General features: G+C 42.1%; 1 protein-coding gene across 8 annotated transcripts in view; it reads left to right on the top strand.

The window, feature by feature from the left end:
• Nucleotides 1-20,310, top strand: part of CDIN1 (CDAN1 interacting nuclease 1) — a 205,265-nt gene that overhangs the window by 162,859 nt on the left and 22,096 nt on the right. The window contains exon 11 of one of the 8 annotated variants that reach the window (XM_064570706.1): nucleotides 16,737-17,446. The exons of the other annotated variants lie outside the window; for them this stretch is intronic. Within the exon in view, the coding sequence (XP_064426776.1) occupies nucleotides 16,737-16,749 (13 nt within the window). The 3' untranslated portion in view covers nucleotides 16,750-17,446. Of the gene's footprint in view, nucleotides 1-16,736; nucleotides 17,447-20,310 lie in introns of those variants that run through there. 8 annotated transcript variants of the gene reach the window in all.

The raw sequence follows: 20,310 nt of genomic DNA, 5'->3' as shown, positions 1-20,310 counted from the left end.
TTACTTGCTTTCTGTCGTTATTTATCATTGTGAAATCTGCTCTGTTTTTTGTTTTTTTAATTGATCATTATAGGGAATTTTACATTCTCTGTTTTTTTCCTGAACTGTGAAATTTGAAAATAGACATTTTAATGGTGTTATTGAGGTATAATTGATATACCAAAAAATGCACATATTTCATGTATACAAATCGATCATTTTGGACATATACAAATCCATCTTGAAACCATTACTACATACCTATCACCTCCAAAAGTTTCCTTGTACCCCTTCGGGGTTTTGGTTGTTTTGTGGTTAGGACACTTACCATGAGATCTACTCTCTTAACAAATTTTTCAGGGCACACTACAGTAATTTTGACTATAGGCACGATGATGCTGTATAGATCTCCAAAACTTACTCATCTTGCATAACTGAAACTATGCCCATTGAACAGCTCCCCACTTCTCCCCCCCCACAGTCCTTGGCAAGCACCATTCTACTCTCTGCTTCCATGAATTCGATTATTTTAGATACTTCACATAAGAAGAATCATGCAGTATTTGTCCTTGTGGGACTGATTTATTTCACTTAGCATAAATGTGCTGAAGCTTCACCCATGTTGTAACATATAACGGGATTTTCGTCTTTCTTTAAGGCTGAATAATATTCATTTCTCTCTATGTGTATACAACATTTTCTTTATCCATTCATCCGTTGATGGATATTTAGATTAGTTCCATATCTTGCCTATTGTAAGTAATGCTGCAGTGAACATGGGAGTACAAATTGCTCTTTAAGATGCTGATTTCAATTCTTTTGGATATATACCCAAGAAGCAGGATTGCTGGATCATATGGTAGTTCTATTTTTAATTTCTTTGAGGAACCTCCATACTGTTTTCCATAGCAGCTGTACCATTTTACATTCCCACTAACAGTGTACCAGAGTTCAAACTTCTCTGCATCCTTGCCAACATTTAGCCTTTGTTTTTTTTTTCATAATAGCCGTCCTGACAGGTGTGAAGTGATAGCCTATTGTGGTTTTGATTTGTATTTCCCTGATGATGAGTGATGTTGAGCATCTTTTTATATACTGGCTGGCCATTTGTAGGTCTTTGGAGAAATGTCTATTCAAATTCTTTGCCCATCTTTTAATCCGATTATTTGGCTTTTTAAAGCTAATGGATTGTAGGAGTTCATTATATATTGTGGCTATTAACACCTTATTGGAATATGGTTTGCAAATATTTTCTCTCATTCTATAGGTTGCCTTTTCGTTCTGTTGATGGTTTCTTTTACTGTGCAGAAGGTTTTTAGTTCAATGTAGTCCCATTTGTCTATTTTTGCTTTTGTTGCTTGTGCTTTTAGTGTCATAGCCAAGAAATCATTGCCCAGGCCAATGTCAAGAAGCTTTTCCCCCATGTTTTCTTGTAGGAGTTTTACAGTTTCAGGTCTTACATTTTAAGCCTACAATCCATTTTGAGTTGATTTTTGTATATGGTGTAAGATAAGTGTCTAATTTCTTTCTTTTGCATATGGATATTCAGTTTTCCCAACACCAGAAAATGGATCTATATTTTTAATTCTCAGAGCTCACTCTGAATCTTGGAAAAGGTCCCCTCCAAATGTGTTACAACTCAGCAATTTGTTTGGAATAAATTTGTCATAGGCTGTTCTATGTTCCCCATGTAATGTATGTAGTATTGGGTTTTGTGAGTCAGACCTGAGCATAATGAGGATCAGCAGTTCTGGCCTGTTGGTACGGATTGGTTCCAAGCATCACCAGAATTTGCAGCCCATCCCCTTTTATGGAAGTAGCCTTACAGAGTCACCTAGTAATTCCTAATCTGTTGAATTCTCGTTGTGAAAGAACTATTTTAAGAGAGTTGCCACAGTTAAATGTTTATTAAGTGTTTATAAACGTATTAGTCACTGTGCAAACAGAGAAGCAGGTGGTCTTCATGCTCCCACCTGTTCAGATCACTAAAGCAAAGCCACCTGGAAAGTTTTACACAGTAATTGACCTTCACCCTTCAGAACTTCACTTTCATTAAATTCAGCAATGAGGACTTGGACATCTCCAGAAATATCATTTCCATGTGCCCTTTGTTATTAGGTATTAGCCTTCTGTGAGTCATGTAGGGTGGAGCTGAGATTCAAGGGTATCGCTGCACAGTAAGGGAAACACTGGGGAATGATCTGGAAGAAGGGGCTGGTCACATGGGTGCTTCTCAGGTGCCTCGAACCCAGGACTGACTTCATTTTAAGTAATCATTATTAGGAATTTGGAAGGCCTGAGAAATTGTAATCATCAATCAAGTACTTTCATAGAAACCACGTAAAGAGGAGACAGGCGTTTTTGGCCCCTTATTTCTTGTGTTCACAGCCAGGACTAGCCTCTGAGCCAGCTCCTGTTACCTGCATTTGCTGCTTTGCATCCCCCAGGAGCCCACATCCAGGGGCTTACAGATTTCATGGATGGCCAGAAGAAGCTACAGAGTGTTGGCTTGTGTGACTGTTCATAGTTTTATGGCAAAGAAGGCGATTCTTAAGTCCTTTTAGTCCACCTGGTCAGCACCTGAGTTGTGGATGGCTGTGTGGTATGGCGAAAGCAAGCCCTGGACTCTACACTTAGATGCTGTCTTAACCAGACCTTTTTGCTGAGCCTCACGTTCTTCATTTGACAAATAAGGGAATTTGACTAAATAAACCGATACCAACACGGTGCACAGACAAGGCCTTCCATCCAGCGGACCTCCTTTCCAAACTGTTTGGGGAAAATTTTGAGGTGGACTCTAGCTGCTAGAGTCCCTGTGTAGGGACTGTAGCTGTCCCCCTCCAGTCTCTTGCCTCTGGCCAGCCCTTCTAGGAATTAAACAGAGGAGACGTTTTATTTGGAAAGGCCAATCAGAAGTGCATGAAGCTGCTTATTCCCAGTTACCCCTGCTTGCATGGCAAATGGGTTTGCTCTAAGTGGCTATAAGAAAATTTGTGTCAGCGACTTCAGTGAGTGCTTAGAGTGATGGGTGAACTAGAGCTGCCATCCTGTTGACTCCCAGGATGGAAATAGCCGAGCCCTGGGGAAAAGAGATAACGCAGAATCCAGATTATGGGCCAGGGGAGGGGTCAAAAGGCAAAGAGGAGAGGGGAAGGGAGTAGAGGTGTCTGTGGCAACCAAGGGGATGAGACCCAGAGTCTAGAATAAAGGAGTTTCCCAAATCCTGCTACGCACCTCTAACTGCCCAGGTGCACTGTTAGCCCTAATGATGTTCCACGTCTGTGGTGAAGTGAATTAGATAACTGGCTTGACATCTAGTATGAGAAAAGTTTACAAAGGTTGGAGGAGAGATGGAGATTACATCCAAAGTGTATAGTTAAGGATCATCCCTGAACCTTCTGGTGATGGCAGAAGAGATAAGCCTTAATAAGCCCCACGCTACTCTAAAAATAATAGCTGACTTGAGTACGCACTCAGCACATTACTTGTATTAACGTATTATCTCACGAAGTATGATGTGTATCGGGGTTCTCCAGAGAAACAACCAATAAGATACATGCCTACGTAGAAGAAACTTATTTTAAGGAACTGACTGACATGATTTCAGGGACTGGCAGCTCTGAAACTCCTAGTGAAGGACGGTGGGCTGGAAACTCAGGCAGGACTTGATATTGCAGCCTTGAGTCTGAAATCTGGAGAGCAGGGAGGATTTCTGGGCTGTCGTCCTGAGCCAGAATTCTTTCTTTTCTGGGAAACACAGTTTTTGCTCTTCAGGCCTCCCAAGTGACTGGATGAGTCCCAACCTCATTAAAGAGGGTGATTTATTTACTAAAAGTCACCTGATTGTAGAGGTTCATCACATCTACGAAATACCTTCACAGCTTGATTAAGTAACTGGGCACCATCGCCTAGCCAGTTTGAGGCATAAAATGTAATCCTCACAGGTAGATACTATTTTACCTGCATTTTACTGATGAGGAAACAAGCTGGAAAAGGTTATTTAATTACCTTCCCAAGGTCTCCTGTTATTGGATGGAGGGGCCAAGCAGTCTATTTAAGAACCAGCCTCTCAACCGAGACGCTTTGCTGCCTCCCGAGAACAGTAGAGCTCTGGGGAAAGTTACGGTCAACTGATGGACCAGGGAGACCAGCTGCAATTTTTGAAAGCTTTTTTGTCCTTTTTGGGTCACCGTAAACCACATTTTTTGTTTTTCCCTTGTCTCTTCTCCCCGTCAAGTCCTGTATCTCTTTCCCCACTCAGCTTGCTTTAATTTCCTTTGCTGTTTCTCTCCTCTTTCCCTCTTTAAATCCTTTCTAAAAATTATTTCTTTCTGAAAAAGGAAAACCGGAGAGGGGCGCCCCGGTGGCACAGTCGGTTGAGCGTCCGACTGGGTTTCAGCTCCGGTGGTGATCTCAGGGTCCTGGGAACGAGCCCCAGGTCAGCTCGTGCTCAGAGCGGAGTCTGCTTGAGATTTTTTTCCCCTTCCCTCTGTACCTCCGGCCTGTGCTCGCTCTTTAAAAAATATTTTTCTAAAAAATGAAAAAGGGAGAAAATAGGGGATTGGATAAAAGAAACAATCTTCTAGTATCTGTAGTAGTAATTGTGGCTTGATCAGATAAAGGAAAAAAAGAAGGAAAAAAGGAAAAGGACAGGAGAAAGCCAAACGGGGAATGAGAAGGAGAGAGCGTAAGAGGTGGGGGAGGCAGGGTAAGGAGAAAATGGAAATTGTCTTAACTCCCTGCAAAAGGCAACCTCTTTCTGACTTTTTTTTTCCTGGTCACTAAAGCAGTGGTTCTCAAACTGCTGCACAGTGGAGTCCCCTTGTAGCTATAAAAATGCCGCTGGCTAGATTGCAAACCAGCATCTCTGGGGTGGAGCCCCCATGCTAGTGCTGGGTAAAACTCTCCAGGTGATGCCAATGAGCAGCCCAGCCCAAGAACCGGAATTAGAAAATACTGGCCGAGACCCAGCCCTGGCGATCAGAAGTTACAAGAGTAGTTGCCTCTGGGGGAGGACATGGGGTGAGAAAGGGAAGAAACCTGGGGTATTTGATATGTTGTTCTGGGTGATGGTTACCTGAGATTTGTCTTCTATATTCTTTAGCGTGTATTATTGGTACCCCAATTGAAAAAGCAAACAGGACTACATTAATACACACAGATAGGCAGTTCCCTCCCCCGGAGATTTGATTTGTGTGGTCTGGGGTGTGGCGGGAGTAAAGATTTGTGAAGCTTCCCAGATCATTCCAGTGCCCAGTGGTGGGGGAGCCAGCTCTGTAGGGAGAGGCTGACCGGCTGCCTTGTCTTCACGGACCAGCAGTACTTTAGCTCTAGGACAGACCCGAAGACTCCTGGGCTTCTCTTCTCCTAGATTCTCTAGTAACAGTGACCCTATTGATCACACATTTTCAGGTAGACTGTACAGTCCCTTATCTACAGTCCCGGAAACCTAGTTTCTCAACTTTTTAGTAAGGTGGCACCACAGCATTTGGCAATAAAACCTGATCTGCACTCTTAAAAGGCTATTTAGAGACCTTTCACTTCAAAAAGTCCTAGGTTTCCCTTCAGAAATACTAATGTTTGATTATAGAGTACTGCTTTGTTCTCCACTATGGGTATTACTGAATATAGGAAACTTAAAAATTTTTTAATTCTGATAAATTTAATTCTCAAAACATCAGGCTCCAGGGTTTCAGGTAAAAGACTGGACCTATAGTTTCTTTATATTCCAGTTTTTCTTCTCGGAGGGTCTACTCTAAGGCAATAGCCTACCTTCAGGGGCAGTCCATTTTCCAGTTGTCTCTCGGCTTGAGTTATGCTGACAGGATGACCTTTATCTTAGCAGGAACCAACTCCATCTTGCCCACTGTTGTATCCCGGTGCCTGGCAGGGTGAGGCCCTGATAGGTGCATGTTGAAGGAATACGGGAGTCTGCTATATTTCACTCTGAGAGGGTGGTCTTTTCCAGTCTTTCCCAAAATTCTGGTAGAATCCTGCCTTGACCTCTGTTTAATTATATCCAAATTCCCAAAGGATTATGTTCCAAGAGGAAGTCAGTCATTTGAAGGTAAGTTTTTTTTTCCCCAAGTTTTTATTTAAATTCCATCTAGTTAACATTGTAGTACATTAGTTTCAGGTGTAGAACTGATTCATCACTTCGTACAACACCCGGTGCTGATCACAAGTGCTCTCCTTAATACCCATCACCCATCTAGCCTATCTCCCACACACACCCCCCACCCACGACCCTTCCATCAACCCTCCGTTTGTTCTCTATCATTAAGCGTCTGTTTCTTGATTGGCCTCTTCTCTCCGCCCCCCATGTTCATTTTTTGTTGAAGATACTGTTTTTAAAAAATGGATTGAGGTGTGCCTGGGTGGCTCCGTAGGTTACGCAGCTGACTCTTGATTTCAGCTCCAGTCATGATCTCAGGGTTGTAGGATCCAGTCCTGCTTAGCAGGGAGTCTGCTTGAGATTGTCTCTCCCTCTCCCTGGACTCCCTCCCCCTGCTTGCATGCACACTCTGAAATCTTTAAAAAAAAAAAAAAAGATTGATTCCTAAGGTAGGGTAAGAGAAGCCTGCATAATCCAAAAGTGCTGTTGCAGACAAACCAGTATTAGCAGTAGGGTCTTAATGGTAGTGATTTGTGCTCGCCTGCTCTCTCCTGCATTGTAAGTTTTTGGGCAGACTTAGAATCAAGAAGTTCCTCCTCATGATGTTCTCAGGGTTCAGGTGAATATAAAAAAATCCCGGATGTGGTTCTAGTGTTCATAAGTGTCCTTTCAACTCATTTGACCCTATGAGCCACAGGGACCTAGTGAACTGGGGTCAAGCGAAGACCGAACTGAGATCTCTCCCCACCCTCCTCAGTGATCCTTGGCTTCAAGAGATTTTCAGGATCTAGGGCTATTGGTCCCATGGTGGACGGGACCGTCAACCCCGTATTCTCTAGACCCACACTGTCCAAAAGAACATTCTGTGATGATAGAAATGGTTTATATCTGTATGGTCCAATAAGACCGTTAACCACATATGGCTATTGGGTTTGGATGTGGCCAGCACAACTGAGAAAAATGCATTTTTTGTACTAAATTTTGATTTTAATAGTACATGAAGCAGTAGCTATCCTATTGGATAGCACGGCTCTAAGATCTGGGGTAACCAGCACTTACTCTGACCTAATGGCTGGGGCGTTCCGAGGTTACCAAGAAAAGACCACTAGACTCAACCTTAGCATGTGGGCTGATGTAATTCCAGGCAGAAAAATCGGAACAAAAGCTGGAGTATGGAAGTATTAGAGAGGCTGGCACAGTCAAAGAACCACATCTGATTCTGTTTGGCTGGATGAGAAAGTGGGAGGAAGTAAATTTTCAGAGAAGCAAGATCCTAAAACCTAAGCCCTGACGTCCAAGAAGCTTGGACTTACACCCTTTGACATGCACCTCTTTGGAGCATAGATAAATGGTCTAGTATCGAAATCCACTCTGAAATTAAGCCTTCCAGCCTGTCTTGCCAGGGAGGAACACCTTCAGAGTGTTAGGGTGCTCCTACAATCCCAGCTGCTGCTCTCCGGTTGCTTAAGAACTCTGCCAAGTGGTTATCTGTGCCACTTGGTGCTGTCTCCAGGCCTTGGCACCTTCAAGAGCCACTTCCTGAATGCAAGCATGGTTTGGCATAGGATGCCCTGGGGCTGAACTGGAAAGAGATTTCTTGTGGTCTCTGCAGTTGGCTACTGTGCAGTACTGGGAGCCAGAGCAGATCCTCCTGGAGGACCTGGGTGCAGGGGCACCTTCCCGCAGCCCCAGGCACCTGCCAGCCACTAGCTGCCGCCATGTATATGGGGGCAGGGGCTTCACAGTTAGATACCTAAAATAACTGGAGACCCGCGATTTAAATTTAGGTGAAGGGGGATGGCGCCTGGATGGCTGTCCGTTAAGTGGCTGCCTTTGCCACAGATCATGATCCCAGAGTCCTGGGATCCAGCCCTGCATCAGGCTCTCTGCTCAGTGGGGAGTCTGCTTCTCCCTCTGCCCCGCCCCACCACTCGTGCAAGTGCTCTCATTTTTTTAATTTTTAAAAAATTCATAAAAATATTTAGGTGGAGTCACCAGGCTTAAATACTTTCCAAGGGTTAACTGGAAATCCATAAAAATAAAACCTATACCTCTTTTTTTGGTGGGGGTTTTTTTTCTTCCCAATTGAAAAGTTTAGCTATTTTGGAGGGCAAGTCTTTGCACCATGGCTTTTTCCTGTACTAAATTTTTAAAAGATTTTATTTGAGAAAGGGGGGGAGAGCAGGGGGAGGGGCAGAGGGAGAAAGAGGCTCCCCACTGAGCAGGGAGCCCAACACGGTACTCGATCCCAGGACCCCAGGACCCCAGGATCATAACCGACTGAGCCACCCAGGCACCCCTCCTGTACTAAAATTTTAAAAATAATTCAAAATACTGGTTTTCATGGACTTCTGATATTCTAAAACTGAACCAGGGATTTAACTTCTCACTTAGCAAAAAAGTTTGAAGAGTAGGAAGACTTCCTTGCAGAGATTGTCAAAACCTATATTTAAAAAAAAAAAAATAATATACTATTAAGAGTGGTGTTTCTCCTGAATCTTGTATCTGCTCTGATTTTCATTCTGTTAGATTGGATCTTATTTTATCAAACTGATTCATAGACTTCCTCAGGTGCATGGTAAGTCAGTCCATCTTCTAGTACTGATTTCCAGAAGAAACAAAGTGAACCAAAAAGAAAATAAATCTACCCCATTATTAAATTTGTGCTCTTGATGCCTGCAGTTGTTACTGTAACAACTGGGAGTTAAACTGTTAGTTTGACAACCTGTAAAGCTCTTTATCATAGAAAGCAAGAAAAATCAATGCCGAATTACCTCCGGAATATTATTGATGACCTAAATGTCATTTTCTGTTTTTATTACTTTTCATTGTGTTTAGCTTGTAATTCAAACCTCTTTCTAATTAATTTGGTTTGGCTCGGTTGGAAATAGAAAAAGCTAACTATCTAATAGGTGACACATGTCGCAGAGAAACCTTACAACATCCCCATTTCCCCCAGATCAATCAACCATGAAACAACTTGCCAAACTTGTGTTTTTCTAGCAAATTCTTAAGAAATACAATAAAATTAAATTTGTCTAGTCCAAAGAAACGGGGAGAAACATGAAGGCGCAAGAGTGACCCCGAAAGCCCGGTTTTATCTAGCTGTAATCTCTTTCTTAGTTGTTAAAATATCCCGAAGCACTCGGTCATGTTGCGTTTTAATTTTAGAGCCATGTGTTAGATTAGCAGAGTGCACATGTTCCTGATTTGAACTTCTGGTTCCCCGGCTGTTAACCAGAACTCTCGGCTGGCTCAGACAAGGTCTCGAGTAGGTCAAAGGCCTAGAGCCTACATCTTGGTTAGATCTTACCCGCATGGAAGCAGAAGCCTGGGTCAGGGCAACCATGCCTAGGACAGCCCCTGATTAAATTAGGCCTCCATTTATCAACTATACAGAGAGTACACTTAACCTTTCAACTCAAGAGTTTTGATGGATCTTTATTTTCAAACAAGAAAGTGGGTGTCTTTCTGCCAGAGTTTTAGTCCAACAGCAATGAAGTGTAACATGCGCCTTTTCCTGATTTCATCTACCACCAGGTTTAAACAGCAACAGCGTTGTAAGATGTACCCTGGGAAGTACCGGATCTGTTTTCCAAGTTTATAAGTAGGATATTTTGACATTTATGGGAAGCTACAATTTTCTATCCCTTTCATTTTTTTATAGGAGTTTAATATTTTCCTTTGGTTTCCTTATTTTCTCAGTTCAGTAGATGAGTGCTGTTTTGTCAATTAATAGAGCCATATTCTGAAAATCCGTATGTGAAAAGAATGAGAAACTTTTAGAAATTTGACTTCCCCTAAGTATTTGGCTTAAATATTGAAACATTATTTCACTTCAAAATGCATTGTTCAATTCTCTATGAAATTCCCATTAAACTTCTAATGAGACAGATTAATAGTTTTAGAACAGGTTTGGGGTCTTCCCCCCCCCCCCCCCCCCCCCCCCCGCCCAGTTCTGTCGACTCCCTTTCTCCTGAGAAGCCTTTGATGCCTCTGACTGCTGGGACAGATTTAGGGTCTGCCAGGGACCTCCATCACACCCCTGTCTCTGAATAGCATCCTGGCACGATGATGGGACTGAGGCATGAGGCATGGTCTGGATCCACTAGAAGGAATTCCGACTCCTTGTTCATTTATTCACTAGGTCCTCATCGAGGGTCTCCTTTAGGCACAGGGGGGTTGGGTGAAGTAGGGGGTGAAAAGTTCCTGCCCTCTTGGAACTTCCTAAATTCTTCAGTGTCCTTGTCCTATGTCAGTACAAGGTTACATATAACTACATGCTGTAGCCTTCAAGATAAAATTCTTGGTGTTAAAAGGGTTGGTTTTCCTGTCATTACATTGTTTCTGCAGTATGCTTGTTCAGTTAAGTAAACTCATTTCATGTGACATCTATAAATCCCAGCCCAGAATGCAGGTTCAACGTGGGGAAAGGCAGCAAAGAGCCTTCAGGAGGAATATTCTTTCCTCAAATAAAAGAAAGAAAATGAACTCATTTTAATTAAAGTGGTTGCCAATCACCCCAACATAGTGTAGCTCTTCTTTCCCTCGGTAATGTAAAATCTAAATCTTAGAGCCATCTTGAACCTTTTCTAAAACATGAGGTGGTTTTGCCAATTCATTTTCATTTGGAAATAGTTTTAAATTTCCTATTACATTTATAAACTTAAAATTTCAAAACTGCTTCATGCTTTGCTCTTATCTTTTTATCTCCATTTTGATGCCAAACTTCTGATATTGAAGTTCTATCATTTTAAAGGTTATTCTGAATTTGATATTTACCAGAAAAATCACGGATCATCATCATTGTTGATAGGCACATTTTTATGGTTAATTTACTGAATATTTGATAGGTCAGTAATGTGTACTGAACCCTAAGTGTGAACACAGTACAAATATCTTCATAATTGTGGCTAAAACTAGTGATGAGGGGAAAAACATGTGCTTAAATTTATTTTTGTAATTTTCTCTTTCTAAATAATTCCCTGTACCTTCACAACCAATGAAACTCCCCTTTTTCACTTTTGCTCACTTTTTGTTGGACAGCCTTTCTTGAGCTACTCCGTTTTTTTAGATCTATCTGAAAATAATAGTTCATTCCCTCTTTCCACCCTTATTTTTTTCAGAAACCTAATATTCAATATTCTATATTTGACTGCCAGCTTCTAACTACCAAGACCATACACTAATTCAGACCCCTAATCAACATTCAGAAAACATTTATTGAGCACCTAGTGTTTGCCAGGCTCTGTTCTAGACATTAGGTCTAAGTCTTAAGTTTTTTTTTTTTTTTAAAGGTGATTGAAAAAATATGGTTCGATGATCCAACTGATTGTACTGGGGAGGCCTCTCAACTTACTCCTTCCAGGTCGTCACTGGCTTTTTTTTCTTTTTTTTTTTTTTTTTGTAATGTTTCAGCCCCTTGTGGAGAGACTGCAGTGTTCTGCATGCCTGGGAACGTAATCCTGAATACCAGGTGCCTAGTGACCACAGGCCTAGCTGGGACAGATTGTAAGACTCCGCCCCGCCCCCACGCTTTCATGTACTTGTTCTGGGTTGTTGGCTTTTTCATAGTCCATTTTCCGTAGCCTCATACCCAGTCCTGTTTGGAAGTTCTGAAGCCACTGACTCCCACAGGTATCTCAGACTGGGGGGCATAGGAATGAGACTCACCTGGGGCCAGCCTGGGAAGCAGCTTGAAGTAGAGAAGTAGAGGCTCCGTGTCCTTAAAAATGTTTCATTGAGTCTCAAACTCCTTGTGGTGGTTTGCCTTTTCATCCCCAGCTTACCCACTTCTGTTTTGCCTTTAAAATATTTTCATAAGCCCCCTTTTTTTTTTTTTAAGATTTTATTTATTTGAGACAGAATGAGAGAGAGCACATGAGAGGGGGGAGGGTCAGAGGGAGAAGCAGACTCCCCGCCGAGCAGGGAGCCCGATGCGGGACTTGATCCAGGGACTCCAGGATCATGACCTGAGCCGAAGGCAGTCGCTTAACCAACTGAGCCACCCAGGCGCCCCATAAGCCCCCTTTCCACCTTCATTAGCCTCTGCAATCATTTTCTTCCTCTCCTTGCGCTTATCCCAGAGAGTGTCTGAGACTTGATTGTGAAATGTTTGAGAATTAATCAAGAACACCTTGAGGTTTTCCAGCTTAATTTGTATATATTTATCTTGGAATATAGTACACCTCTTTCTAGCATGCAATCTTGTTTGGATATTGGCAGGTTTTCGGGGTGGGAGGGGAAGAAGTTATTTTTAGCTATAGTGATTCACTTTGTACGGTGTAGTCTGTCCTCCAGTTGATTTACTGCATATGGAATCAACTCAAAGTACACTACAATTTCAGTGGTTTAGAAAACCAATAAAAATATAAAATGCCGAAATATTTAAGATTCCTTTTCTGCATTGTGCTAAAGATATTATGAAAATAAATTTTAAAAGAGAATTTGCACTTGAGGAATTCAGGTAAAGTCATGAAGCTATAATTAAAAACAGTTGTAGGGGCCAAGTAAAATTTGGAGGAGATAATTAAATTTTACTATTCGTCTTATTTTTATCTTCTATTCAATTTAAACAAAGCCAATCTTGATGGACTATACACCATATGTTGTCATTTTAAAATAAAGTTCTGTATTTGGCATGTTTGCCGTGTGGCTCTATGCCACACCACTCCCTGCATCCGAATCCTTCTCAACACAGGGCTACCAATCCATTAGAGTCCCACATGATGAACCTGCATGCTATCTGATTTTTAGATGCATCCCTGGCCTTACTCCTCCACAGACCTGTGCTAGCTGGGACCATTGTCTTCTCTTACAAGCCAGACCCCTTCATTAAAGGCCATCTCACAACCCACTCTACTGAAGTTCACATTGTTTCTTCAGTGTTAAAATCTCCCTACAGAAAGCCTTTCCCAGAGTGTGGCCCCAAGCAGGAACTCCGTGGTTCCCAAACCTGACTACACATCAGAATTAATGGAGATACTTGTTTAAAATATAGATCCCTGGGACACCCGTGTGGCTCAGTCGGTTCAACACCAACTCTTGGTTTCAGCTCAGGTCATGATCTCGTGGGCCGTGAGATAGAGCCCCACATCAGGCTCCACACTAAGCGGGAGTCTCCTTGAGATTTGCTCCCTCTGCCTCTCCCTCCAGTTGTGCACACATGCGTGCAAAAATATATAGATTCCCCCCCCAAAAAATTTTTAAAGTGCAGGTCCCAGAACCTCCTCTAGATCTACTGAATTAGACAGTCTGGGTCTAAGACCTAGAAGGATGCATTTTATCTGACACCACCACCCCCCCCCACCCCCGCCCCAGTCACTTCTGATACAACTATCTGGTATTCTCCGTTGTCGTTTTGGGAACCACTGGTAATGGAAAGAACCAGTAATTCTGGAGTTTGTTAGACCCAAGTTCAAATCTTAGCATCTGTGCTTACTAGCTACCCACCTTATTAGACCTTGGGCCTCAGGTCAGCAGACTGCAAAATTCCAGTCTCTTTACCAAAGAATTTGGGAGGGGAAGGAAGTGATATAAGAAATCACCCAACTAAGCTGGTATATCAGATAGTGTGACTATCATCATCTGAAGGTGGTCCAGTGAAACAGACTGCTTTCCTGAGTGGCATATGGTAGCTGGTCTCATTTATGTTTTGGTCATACTATACCGAATATCGGCAGCATTCCTTACTCCCCTCTCGAAGTGTAAACAAGTTTTGTCTTTGATCCAGAACGCAGTCATTTGTGCTTAGAATGATTCCAAATGGAGAGAGTCTCAATTTCCTCTACATTAAAGCATTCATCATGTGAGTTAAGACAGGGAGCACTGTGTGCCAATTTGAGACCTGAGATTTCAGTGTCCTTTAAAGATTTTTTTTTTTTCCTCTCATTCAGAAGAAGAGACTCCTAGAGTCTTAGAACTGGAAGGGACTTCAGAAACCATCTCCTGTTGCCCCTTAGACCTCTCTGAGTTCATGCCAACAAATGCTTGGATCAGAAAAATCCCATTAGCTGCCTAAGATGAGTCAGGAAACATAGTTGAAGAGAGACCTATGTAAACCAAAACTACAAGGCATGTTAAATGGTTTTCAACTATTGGTTTAGCCAATGGCTACAATCACGTATGGTATAGTTAAATTACTGTACTTAGAATCCTATCACAGGATTAAACAGGTGGATTCCTTTACAAGCTCCCACATTTAGACACACTTCCACTCCTAATTTCTCTCTGTAGCTTTTGAAAAGGAATCCTCCTCCTTGGCATCTGGGGGGCTCAGTTGATTAAGTGTCCACTGTTTGTTTCAGTCTGGTCATGGTCTCAGGGTCGTGAGACAAGCTCTGTATTGGGCTCTGCACTCAGCGTGGAGTCAGTTTGAGATTCCCTCTCCCTCTGCCCCTCCCCCGCTCCCATGTGCTCACTCTTTCTCTTTAAAATAAAATCTGGGCGCCTGGGTGGCTCAGTTGGTTAAGCGACTGCCTTCGGCTCAGGTCATGATCCTGGAGTCCTGGGATCGAGTCCCGCATCGAGCTCCTTGCTCAGCGAGGAGTCTGCTTCTCCCTCTGACCCTCCCCCCCTCATGCTCTCTCTCTCTCTCATTCTCTCTCTCTCAAATAAAATCTTTAAAAAAATAAATAAAATAAATAAAATCTTTGAAATGGGAATTTTCCCCACCCTCGTAAGTTGGTTTGGTTATCAGCAGTGAACAACCTTGAAAATTTAGTTATGATTAACCCCATTTGCTAAAGCAAAAAGCAAAATGTATTTGTTGCTCATTAAGTACTTGTTATGATATGGATTCTGGAACAGTGATTTTATTCTCTGTATAACCTCGTATTAATCTTTATAATCATCCTTAGAGTAGATGCTATTTGTTTGAGCACACCTCCGTTCTCTTGAGTCCAGCTCTGAACCAGTGTCTAAGCTAGGAATCTAGTGTAGGTCAGTTAATGGCATTAGACTAGGATTTAGGCTGAGCTTCCTAAAATTTTGGATGAAGTATCAAAACTATGAACTTTGCACTTCTGTAAAACTTACCTACAGTTTCAGAAAATTCAGACTCCCTGAAACCCATGCTACTCCCTAAGTATAAATCTCTAAGTCTTTCTTGATAGTAAAGATTGCTAAATGATAAGTCAATTTTTTTCATGTACTTCACATCTAAAATGGGAATAGGAAGGAATAGTCTAGTAAATGATACCTGTATTCTCTTGGGTTTAAGTGTATGTTACAACTGGGAGTTCAGGTTCTTCTTGAGTAGGCAGACCCCCCCTTTTTTTTTTTTTTTGAAGGTGGACTCTAGCACTCATTTTTGCTTATAGAAATAAGAGGAGGGGTGCCTGGGTGGCTCAGTTGGTTAAGCGTCTACCTTCGGCTCAGGTCATGATCTCAGGGTCTTGGGATTGCCCCCCACATCAGGCTCTCTGCTCAGTGAAGGAGTCCGCTTCTCCCTCTGTGTGCTCATTCACTCTCTCTAGTAAGTAAATACAATCTTAAAAAAAAAAAAAAAAAAAGAAAAATACTAGGCCCAAGAGGGACTTTATAGATCATCTAGTACAGCCTTCTTGTTTACAGATGAGAAAAAATGACCCCCAAAATCTGAGATTTACCCAGTGTCACACAGCCAGTTAGAGGCAGGGTCAGACCTGGAGTCCAGGACTCCAGATATTTATTCCGGCACTTTTTCTAATATACCCAATAAACCAGTAGTTCATGGCCTATGCATCTAAAGAAACAATAGGTACCCGGTTTACATTTTGAGTCCATTGCTTTTCAAACAACTGGAACATGTTCTTGATTGAAAATGAAACTATAATGAGAGACTTAGCAGAGATACTCCTTTCAGCCCTATGAAAATTCCAAAAGCTGCTGGAATACACAACTGAGGGTCGTGATTCTACCATGAGATTGGGAATGGTGACATGTCCGTCAGATTATCAGAAACTCAGTGGTCTTTACTCAGGGGTTACTCCTTTGTGTCTTCATCCATGAATGTTTATCGGGCACCAAACTGCTGGGCCCTGCGTGTGGGCCCAGGAACACAGGCACACCAAAGATCCAGTCCCTCTCTTTAGAGATCTCGGGCGTGCACGGGAGGCGTTGGTGGACAAATCCAGCCCGTGGGCCTGCCGCATCTCATAGTGAGGGACGCAGCGCACTGAACACCCTCCAGGGTTCCAGAAGGTGTCCTGGAGACCTTCCTCCTTAGAAGCCTGGCTTCTTATTCCCTCAAAAGGTTTTTCCCTTAGAGGAAACTACTGTTTGTGTTAGCAGAGGATTGGCCAGTGTACATGGTTTTCCTTTGACAAGGATTCCTCTCCCAGAAGTAGTTACAGATCACAACCAGACCAATGAAGAAATAGGAGCTTGTTTTATGAGGCAAATAACTACCAACCCTGGCTTTTCAAGGGTGTCTCCAGTTATTTTAATGGACAGTGAAAGGTTCCCCAAGTAAAAGTAATTCTCATCACTCAGTCTATAGACCAAATATATATCATGATAAACACTGCTGTAAAAAGTTAGTGGTATGACCAAAACAAACCACGTGGAGATTTGACTGCACACAGGTGGGTGGGTAGGTGGGTGGGGTTATTCTGTTATGTCAGCAAAACTGCTGATGTAGCAGCCATTTTTTTTTTTACAGGAAAAATGGATGAAAACTGCATTTTAATACCACTGATTCACTTCTAGCCAATCATCACTCTCAATAATTCAGCATATTCTTCAAGATGATTCTGTCCTAAGCTGTGAAACGGTAATGACATTTTGAGATTTTTGATTTTTTATATTTTTAAGTCACAAACAACTCTTGAACCAGAAGAGCAAGAGAGCACAAGAGCAAGCCCGCTTGTGCGTGTGTTGATCTGAACTAATACGTTACAGGAGTGTTCCATCAGGGATTTCTCTGTGCATTATAATGCAAATTGCATTTTTAAACCAGCCAAACTATTGATGGCTTTATTGAATGGAATAATTTATTACAAAGTATTTTAGTCAGATGACATTCATCATCAAATAACAGTAAACACAATAGCCATTTCCCATAAGACTGTTCTCTTGAGCCAAGAGCTTAAAAAGGAAAATAAAACTTGCCTTGTTCCAAACATGGCATTGTACTAAACAGTTGTTTATTACACCAGAGAAGAAAAGCGTCCTGCCAACCAGACATGGTGGACCAGAAAAACATGCCATTGTGTCAGATCATCCCAAGAAATCTTTTTTTTCCCTCCTTTCCTAATAATGTTTGACAAGTGGAGATGAATTTTTAAAATCCAAGTCTCTCTTATGCCATTCATTGGGATAATACTATAAAATCTCTCCTCGGGTACTCAGAGTATTACAACATCAATGACCTGTCAGCAGCTGCGTACAGTTCTTTTTTAGGACTGTGTAAAGCTATGGTTAAATTCTAATTTTCTAAAATAGGTTTAAGTATGGGGAGAGCCAAAATTAGGTGCACTTTTCTTGCTAGAAATCCGACCACAAATTGTACATTGTGCTTACAAAGATGATGAAGGCGGTCCGGCCGCACACCAGCAGTTCAGATTAATTGGAGCATGCAGATTTGTGTAAAAACATATGTTTCAATTGGGGAAGCCTTTTTTTTTTTTTCTTTAAATGCTGTTTAAAAGTTTTCTGCAAGTTCCTATGTATAATGTGTACATTATCTAATTCTCCCCTAGAAGTCTAAGATGAAACTCCTACATGCCAGGGATCCGTTACTTCGGCATTTTTGTCAAAACGGGAATGCCTCATTCATACCTTTCTCCCAATTAGTTGGCAACCTTTTAGTAAGCCTCACAATGTTCATTATTTAAATCGTTACGTGATTTTTAAAATGTCGCCTTGCTTAAACAAGGCACAGACTTAGGAACCAGAGCTGGAGCCTCTGAGCCTTGATGCATGTGAACATATAGTGAACATTTGGGAAATATAAGTTGGAATTTGCTGGAAAATGTGGATTAAAAATAACTCACATAAAGATTTGAGATAAAGTATGCAAAATGCCTGGCAGTGTGCCTGGCACTTAGCTGGAAGTTGGGTGGGCGGGGGGGGGGGTCTCACTGTAGGGTTGAGGGTGGAGGTGCTAGCTGAAGCAGCCCAGCGGAGGAGGGCTGGTGGTGGCTGTGTGTGGTGGTGGTGAGCTTGGCCATCTCGGCGGTTATGTCCGTTATTTCGGGGGGCTGGGGGGCGGGCGGAGAATCAGTCTAGAAAGCAGTACTTGCTTAAGGCAGTTGTGAAGAGCTTCACATTTAAATTTCTTGCCATATTCCTAGAATGCAATTTGGACAGTATACAAGTAAAAAAAGGAAATATCAAATATCACTGGTCTTTGTGCCCTTGTTTGCTTAAGAATATGTCTGCTCAAAATTTTCCTGTTGCCCTTAGTATATTTGCTTTGCAGCAGTGAAGAAGAATCTCTCCTTCTGTGGCTAAAATCTCCAACTCTTAAATTTTTTGGAATTTCGTCGGACCTGGTCTTCAAGAATGCTGGAATGTTGAGTGCCCCAATCTCCCCTGCCCTTTCCCTTTAGTTCTGTGTGGTAAGCTAAATCCCCCCCCACTTCCTTCTCAATGTCTTCATGTGCTTCACACCTCTCCTCCCCTCTGATTTTTTTCCTTCAGTCCCATAAACATAATTGTTGCACCATGGAGACTCGTAGAGAGAGAGGCAGGAGGTCCTGTAGACTTCATTTTCAAAACCAGTCCCACACTGATCTCATAGCACTGCATGTGTGACTTTTTCCAGCCGGAGTGAAACCATCGAGTACTGTTAACTTAAGTAGTACTCCGTTTGAGCCGTGAGAGGATGCATTATCTTCCTGAATGAGCCAAATGTCAGGCTTAGTTGGCTTTTACACAGTTTCACCGAAAGGGGCCCCTCTGACTCTTACTTTTGTGTATTTCTAAGAATGGTGTGAATGATTTAACATTCACATGGAGGAAGTTCCAAGCTGTTGAACCAGCTGAGGGAAAATATCCATACGTCAATCACAGAAGAGCTAAGGCTGTTCTCCTATACTTGGCTTCCCATCATCTGTAAAATTATGAATGCTGTAATTTGCCAAAAGAAGCCCAGAGCAGTGATGACCTCTAATTTCAGTCCTCTTTCTGACGTTCTTCTGGACCCTGCTGTGAACTAAAGAGGAGCGCTGGGTAGGCCACACACTTGGACCCACTAGGCTTTGGGGGTTCGTCTGAAAGCAAGTCAGATGGTCACTGACTCTCTAGGAGTGCATGACTTTGTAATCCAGCAAATTCAGTAGCCACGTATTGGGGGGTGGGGGGGACTTAGGACATCCATAAGACAAATGGACACAAAGGCCTGTACAGATACAAGTGAGACTGATACGCACATTCACGTGTATCCTTCAGTCCAAAGAAGAGCCGCTGATCAGACCTGGGGCTGTCCTTGGCACCTTGAAAACGGACTCCTCAGTGACTGGGCTCCTGGAGAAAGTGTTCCCTTTACCTTGTGCAGACAACTAATTGGAAGTAGAGCATCTCTTGGGGGCTCAAATATTTTTCACAGAAAGACTTGGTGGTTATGCCATAATTCTTGAACCCAAGATTTATTGTAACACACTGCTTGCTGTTTAGCTTAACCCTCTATTTGTTAGGACCTGTTTGACACACTTTATACCATGTAAATAGCTAAACCCACCCTACTACAGTGGTTTCACGTATATCTGTGAAATTCCTTCCAGAATATTGGCTAATATTTTAATAACTCTACCTAAAACCTTATTAAATTGAGATCAACAACACTAAACATGGAGACACATAACCCATGTTGATATAATCCAAAACTCATTAATCCTGACATGCCATAGGTTCCAGAGTTAAACGTTGACAGTGCTCATAAAGTAAGAAAACTAAAGTGCAACAGAGTATTTCTAAGTTAGCATGAATGTCCTTAATATAAAGTTGATTTCACTTTTAATAAAAGTTCAAGGCAACAAAGCTGAAAAATACATATTTTTAAAGTAGCCTTGTATTCCTTTAGATAAAATCTAGGTTTCCATCCTATGAATTTACAGTATTGTTGCCATAATGAATGAGGGGTACAAATTGGGTTATATTATCTCCTCCCAACTCTGCTTTATTAACACTATCTTTTAAACCTAAAAAAACTAGAATTCTGGGGGTGCCTGGGTGGCTCAGTCGGTTAAGTGTCTGCCTTCGGCTCAGGTCATGATCTTGGGGTCTTGGAATCA

This window comes from Mirounga angustirostris, unplaced genomic scaffold (genome assembly GCF_029215605.1).
Source record: "Mirounga angustirostris isolate CCGP_5_RB_7025 unplaced genomic scaffold, mMirAng1.0.hap1 SCAF_9, whole genome shotgun sequence".
Taxonomy (NCBI): domain Eukaryota; kingdom Metazoa; phylum Chordata; class Mammalia; order Carnivora; family Phocidae; genus Mirounga; species Mirounga angustirostris.
The sequence above is the reverse complement of the archived record's forward strand: the minus strand, read 5'-3'. Positions and strand labels throughout refer to the sequence as shown.